This window comes from Aptenodytes forsteri, unplaced genomic scaffold, assembly GCF_000699145.1.
Source record: "Aptenodytes forsteri isolate BGI_AS27 unplaced genomic scaffold, ASM69914v1 Scaffold40, whole genome shotgun sequence".
In the NCBI taxonomy this organism is placed as follows: Eukaryota; Metazoa; Chordata; class Aves; order Sphenisciformes; family Spheniscidae; genus Aptenodytes; species Aptenodytes forsteri.
This window is the reverse complement of record NW_008796077.1, coordinates 446,222-453,092: the sequence shown is the minus strand read 5'-3', so window position 1 is coordinate 453,092 and position 6,871 is coordinate 446,222. Positions and strand designations below refer to the sequence as shown.

Genomic DNA, 6,871 nt, shown 5'->3' with positions numbered 1-6,871 from the left:
CCCAAGTAACTTGCAAAGGTCTTTTCCCATCCCACTACTGCTGAACAGGAGATACACCCTTGCAAATTGCATATGAAGCAGAAGGCAACCTCCCTGCCTCAGAAGGGAACCAAGAGTTTCAGGAGTGATCTCTGGACTCCCAGAAAGCAGCAAGGAGCTGAGCCGGACTCTGGTAGACCCCCGTGTACATTCTGTGGGAACTGGACACGGAGGACAAGTTATTTCCACAGAAAACCAAAGCCAAGACCCTACTGAAAGGTGCTTCTGTAGCTATCTGGTACCTTTTCTCCTTCCAAAAGAAAAAAAATTACTCCTTATTCCCACCAATGTATTTGCTTGTCCTGCGTATCAAGGACAAATATTTTAGTCTATGAGGACCAGTGACCCAAAAAGAGCTCCAAGGAGGAAGGAGGCCTAGAGATGTCTCCCTCTACAACATCTCTACCTCTTGAAATCAAAAGTTTCATTCAATCCATCCCACTGCCTTGGCATGTGTTGCAGAGGCCAGGCAACAGCCCAGCCTGCATCTGTGGGGGTCCACGTTGGGCATTCATTTATTTCCACCCAGGCAGTTCAAAACAGTTTGCTTTTACACAGCTTGAATACAACGATCAAAATTAACCTCCCAGGTTCCCTCCAGTGGAGCAGAGAAATATCTAGCAAAGGGCCAGGTATTTTGCTGCTGCTAAAGCCCGCCTGGCAGATGGGAAGCTTCACAGGACTTGGCTGAGTAGGTAAGACAGGAGAAATACTGCATATTCAGACATAGAAGCACATCATAGGCAGGACAGCTGCTAAACGGACAATGAAACAGCATTGTTATAAGCTATATGTTTTGCTGCCCCAACCAAGTCATACCCAGTGGAAAAAATGACTCTAACTGCAGAAGCCTGTCGGACTAGTACTTCAGTCACTTTGGCCACAGGCTGTGCCCCTCGAGACCCAGTGGTAAGCCACTCCACTGGTCAAATTCTCATAAATATACACATCTCTGAGAAGCAGAAGCATAACATGGATCTTATAAGCATTTCAAGTTCTCACAGGACTCATCCTGAGCTACCTGAAAAAAAATTAAAGAAAAGATCTGACAGGTCACTACCATCAGTCAGCAAAGACATTACACCATCTGAAAGGAAATGCTACTAGAAAGACCCGTATTTCAATATCAAAAGGAAGGGCTCTGGGACAAGAGTGACTGGGACAGATCTCTAAGCTAGAAATACTTTGACAGGGGAACAAGAGGCAGACAAGTTAGAGGGACAGCATGTCCTCTGGGCGAGAGACTGCACTTAGAAATACTCTAATCATCTGAGCTACTGCCCAGCACTGCCTGTTTCTTACACCCAGGAAGCGGAAGAGATTGCATCTGACAGACAACACCGCAAACATTAACTGACATTTTCCCCAGAACAAATGTGGCTAATCTTTGCCTCGACAACGGAGTTGTGTCCTACCAACTCATTCCCAGTTAATGGAGGATCAGGCTCTGCCAACAAAAAGGAATTTCAGTGCCTGAACAGAGCAACACTGCACAGTTCAGCGTCTCCCAGGCCTGTCAGCCCACCTTAGTCTGCTGCTAGTTATTGTTTGGCTCTTGTGTGCCACCCAGACATCACTGAAGTTATTTTTAAGCTGTTTTGCCCCTTGAGGTTCAGCTCAAGCTATCTATCTAGCAGGTTATACCTAGCAGGACAAATAAGGTAAAGAAACTGTATTCCTGTGTTTACACAGAAAATAGGAACTGTATTCTACTGTTCTAAGAGTTAGTTAATGTATAAAACACCAAAATACCTTAGTTTTATTAGGGAAGGATGTTTCACTTCATATCTGGTCACACAGACCAGTCCATGAGAGGAAAAGAAGAAATGAAGGCGAATGGAGAACACCACCCACCTTTCAGCAGATTCACCCAAGTCCTAGGCCCTGTCAGAAAGCACTACCTTCCTTGGGAGCTGCTTTTCCTGCAGAGATCTGTTTGGTAACACAACTTGATCATGTTGCTCCTCCCTAGCAGGCAGAAATAGAAGGCAATTGATCAAAACTTAAACAGTTGAGACACCAGAAGATGGAGGCATCTCTTCAGGGGCAGCAGAACCAATCTCTGAAGAGAGGCCTCGCCAATGCCCGAGACACAAAGAGCAGCACAAAGGATTGCACTCATTTGAAGATGAGGGTACATAAGACAGCAAGTCCAAGTGAAAGGAGCTGACTCCTAAGGAAGTGATCGTGCCCCTGTACTCGGCCCTGGTGAGGCCGCACCTCGAATACTGTGTTCAGTTTTGGGCCCCTCACTACAAGAAGGACATTGAGGTGCTGGAGTGTGTCCAGAGAAGGGCAACGAGGCTGGTGAAGGGTCTGGAGCACAAGTCTGATGAGGAGCGGCTGAGGGAACTGGGGTTGTTTAGCCTGGAGAAAAGGAGGCTGAGGGGAGACCTCATCGCTCTCTACAACTCCCTGAAAGGAGGTTGTAGCGAGGTGGGGGTCGATCTCTTCTCCCAAGTAACAAGTGATAGGACGAGAGGAAATGGCCTCAAGTTGTGCCAGGGGAGGTTTAGATTGGACATGAGGAAAACTTTCTTTACTGAAAGAGTGGTTAAACATTGGAACAGGCTGCCCAGGGAAGTGGTGGAGTCCCCATCCCTGGAAGTATTTAAAAGACGAGTAGATGAGGCGCTTAGGGACATGGTTTAGTGGGCATGGTGGTGTTGGGTTGACGGTTGGACTCGATGATCTTAGAGGTCTTTTCCAACCTTAATGATTCTATGACTAACGGCAGTGAGGAGGAAGAAAAGCAGTGTCTTCATGGAGGCAGCTACCTGCAGGATCCAAGTACGGGGATGGCCATCAGGACAGATGGGAAGAGTTTGCAGAAAGGTCTCCAGAGGAGTCTGCCGGGCACATGTGAATCTGTAGTATACTCCATTCTGAATGACTTTAAACAGTTGAGAATCTCTTAAAAACTTACAATACACACACAAAGTAGGATTTTAAAAATCAAAACTCATGAGTTTGAGCTCATCCCATAGTTCTGAGGAGTTACACTCCTAACAGGTGCCCAAGTCCTCCCAACCCATCCACGCTCCCCAAAGGCATGGCAACAAGCCCAGTTTTCAGCACAGACTCTGGCACGCCTGCATCCACCCAGGCAGCATCCAGGGAAGAGATACCCTCTCCCCGTCCTCCTGGGTGCCACTCTGTAGGACTGTCACTTCAAAATTCAAGTCAGAACAGACTTCGGGATGACAGCAGACCCTTACCAGGGAAAGTGTTCACGCTGAAAAGCAGCAACATTTCAGTGGCCAGCACTCAATTCACACCCTTGCAATTGCATTTTTGAGTAATTCCAAGAAAAAAACCCGGTAACTTGGGTAAAAATTTATTTTACATACAGACCATTGCAACTTAACTATTAATCAAGAGAAGTTATTTTTCCTTTACAGGAAGTGACCAGCTGGTCTGAGATTAACAGAAGTCTAAGCCTGAGAGCTGGGATTTTAGTTTGGAAATCAGATCTTCGGGGAAGGGTCCTTCCAAGCACCACTCAGTTCAGTGAGGAGCTGCAGGACTTTAACTGCAGGTCAGCTGCACTGCACAGTGCTGGAAGCAGATTCCCACAGTCAGCTCAGACCTTTCCGAAGCTGAACTTGCTGAGAAAGATGATGCCTGGAAAGGTACGGATGCATTTCCAATAATTTGTTCAGCTCTCAAACTAGAAATGGAAGTGGTGAAACAGCACAATCTCTGTGAAGTACAAAACATTGAGTTACAGGGCAGCAGACAAACAGGACAGCAATAATGGCGGGGACCCTCCTAAGCCAAGTGTTCTACATGTAGCGGGTTCCTGGCCGAGTTCATACTATGGCCCTAGTTCAAATGGACAGAGTACAAAAAATACTTTGACCAATAATTAATTGTACTGGAAACAAACAGTCTACTAAAAAGCAATTCTTACTCTAGGTGCCAATGAGTCCTTAAAAGCAGGGAGGGAACTGAGAAGCTGCACTTGGGCAGTGCTGCCAGGATCATTCACGCTGCTCCATTTTTACTTTGGGAGGTCTCAGGAAGGTCCTGTTTTTCTTTTCTTTCTTCCCCTTTGTATTTGCCTGGAAATTTCTCCAGCTGTCCACACGACCATCCCGACTTTCCTGGGAAAAACAGAGAGGAAATGGAGAGTTAAGCAAGTGCAACAGCCAGAGAACAGGCAGTACGTACCAGTTTCAAGAGATGAATAGCAATTTCCCCCTTATCCAGCACGTAGCAGCCTGGCAGCCAGGACATACAGACACTGTGAAGAGCCGGAGCAACAGACAGCACATTGGAACTACAAGTGAGCTTACAAACACCAGTATAAACACTATGCTGGTTTCTTGTTTCAGGAGCAACCAGCTTGGGATGTGCAGTCCTGACTAGAGTCTACTGAATCCTCTGACGTGCAAAGGAAACAAGAAACCCCATCTCGAATGGATGTTTCTAATCCGTCAGCCCAGAACATGCCATTTCCTTACTCTGTCTCACATCCTTGAGACGGCTCTCCTTGTGCTGCAGCTTGGAGGCACAGAGAAGAGAGAAGGGAAACATACAGCTGTCTTCTCTCACACTTCTTGCCCCAAGCTTCATCACAAAGACACAATAAGAAAAGATCTCTGGTGCACTCTTTTCTCCTCTCCCTGGCCTACCTGCAGAGCAGCAGAAACACCTCCTGGGGCAGTGGAGAAGACTCCCCACAAAGCCCACCTATGATCCCTACAGGCTGAAGGTTTCACACAGGACAGAACAAGGCCAGGGATGATCCACTTCACAGTGTGGGGTCCATACACTCAAGGCCCATCTGACCACAGCTGTGCCTGCAATACTGGTGCTGCACAGAGGCTCTGGCTACAATAGCTGTCTGCTTCACTCCCCACCTTCCCCACGGCAGGATAGGGGAAGGCCAGGCTCTAGCAGTGATCTGGATGATGGGGCAGAGTGCACCCTCAGCAAGTTTGCAGATGACACAAAACTGGGAAGGGTTGCTGATAGGCCAGAGGGACCTCGACAGGCTGGAGAAATGGGCTGACAGGAACCTCACGCGGTTCAACAAGGAGAAGTGCAAAGTCCTGCCCCTGGGAAGGAACAATCCCCGGCACCAGCACATGCTGGGGGCCACCCGGCTGGAAAGCAGCTTGGTAGAAAAGGACCTGGGGGTCCTGGTGGACACCAGTTGAACATGACCAGCAACGTGCCCTTCCTGCAAAGGTGGCGAACAGTGTCCTGTGCTGCATTAGGCAAAGTACGGCCAGCAGGTCGAGGGAGGTGATCCTTCCCCTCTGCTCAGCACTGGTGAGGCCACACCTGGAGTGCTGTGTGCGGTGCTGGGCTCCCCAGTACGAGAGACATGGACATACTGTAGACAGTCCAACAAAGGGCCACAAGGATGATGAAGGGACTGGAGCATCTCTCCTGTGAGGAAAGGCTGAGAGAGCTGGGAACGTTCAGCCTGGAGAAGAGAGGCTCAGAAGGGATCTTATCAATGTGTACAAGTATCTGAAGGATGGTGGAAAGAAGACTGAGCCAGGCTTTTCTTGGTGATGTCCAGTGCCAGGACCAGAGGCCATGGGTACAAACTGAAACACAGGAGGTTCTATCTGAACATGTGGAAACATGTTTTTATTCAGCGTGACTGAGCATGGGGACAGGTTGCCCAGAGAGGTCGTGGAGTCTCCATCGCGGAGGATATTCAAATGTCATCTGGACACGGTCCTGGGCAACTCGCTCTAGGTGGCCCTGCTTGAGCAGCAGGGTCGGACCAGATGGACCCCAGAGTTCCCTTCCAACCTCAACCATTCTGTGATCACACTTTTGCTAGGGATAAGGCTGTATGGCAACTTCTGTTCTAACCTTCTTGTTTCATACAGTTTGGTGGTGGAAGCTATTCTTGAAATTACTAAGAAACTGAATTTTGAGGGTGGGGTGGGAGAAAGTAGATATTCCAACCTGCTCCTTCTAAAATACATCAAGATATAATTCAGTTCTGAAAGCAGCCTACGAACAGGTTCTAGAAACAGCAGGCAACCACTTGGATGACACAGATATTCCTATGAGGATTCAGAAATACTGCAGAACATACACGAGGAACAAAACCTACAGGTTTTAGGGTAAAGAGACAGGATCAGAACTAGGATGCAGTATGCAGACAAGGTTTGGAATCACCAGGAGCTGGGAAACCCAGAAGAGCAGTGCAGAGGTACAACACGAGCACCTTTAAAGGTTGGGATTTTTGTGTTGGGTTTGTTTGGGTTTTTTTTGAAACTGAGACAGAACCACAATTGCAGAATATCAACTTAAGTTTTTTTTTCCTTACAGTTTAAATATCATTCAAAGCAGCAACACACATACTCCTTTCGGATATATTTTAAAGACAGCCACTGAATTAGTACACATACAGGAGCAGCCAAGAATTCATGTGTTATTTTGTCTCCAATCACCCTCTCTCAATGATGGTCACTAGCAGAAATAAGTTTCTTATTCTTGTGTATTCCAGTGATCCATTTTGGACATTAACACCCAGCTTTGATACTGTCTTTTCACATGGATTAAATGGTCACCAGCAAGGCTGAAGAAGACACCTGCAAGTGCAGAGGTTCAGCTGTCTAGGCATGGTTGAGGACATGCGGGTACTCAGAGCTGCAATATCAGTAGTTCTGCAGCTCTCCTGTTTGGTCCTTTATTATTTGCTTGTAATACTTGCTCACATTTCCTCAGCTGTTTTGCTTTACTGCATCCCTACAGCAATGACACCCAACTTCTGTGGCCATTCTGACGTGAGAACACAGAACTTTATGTGATGGGAAGATTATGGAGCAGATCATCTTGAGGGCGCTCACAAGGCATG

General features: G+C 47.4%; 1 protein-coding gene across 2 annotated transcripts in view; it reads right to left on the bottom strand.

The window, feature by feature from the left end:
* Positions 1-3,360: 3,360 nt before the first annotated feature.
* Positions 3,361-6,871, bottom strand: part of DNAJC8 (DnaJ heat shock protein family (Hsp40) member C8) — a 13,832-nt gene continuing 10,321 nt past the window's right edge. For both annotated transcript variants that reach the window (XM_019474012.1, XM_019474011.1), the window contains exon 9: positions 3,361-4,145. In XM_019474012.1, coding sequence (XP_019329557.1) covers positions 4,023-4,145 — 123 coding nt within the window. In that variant the 3' untranslated portion in view covers positions 3,361-4,022. The remainder of the gene's footprint in view (positions 4,146-6,871) is intronic.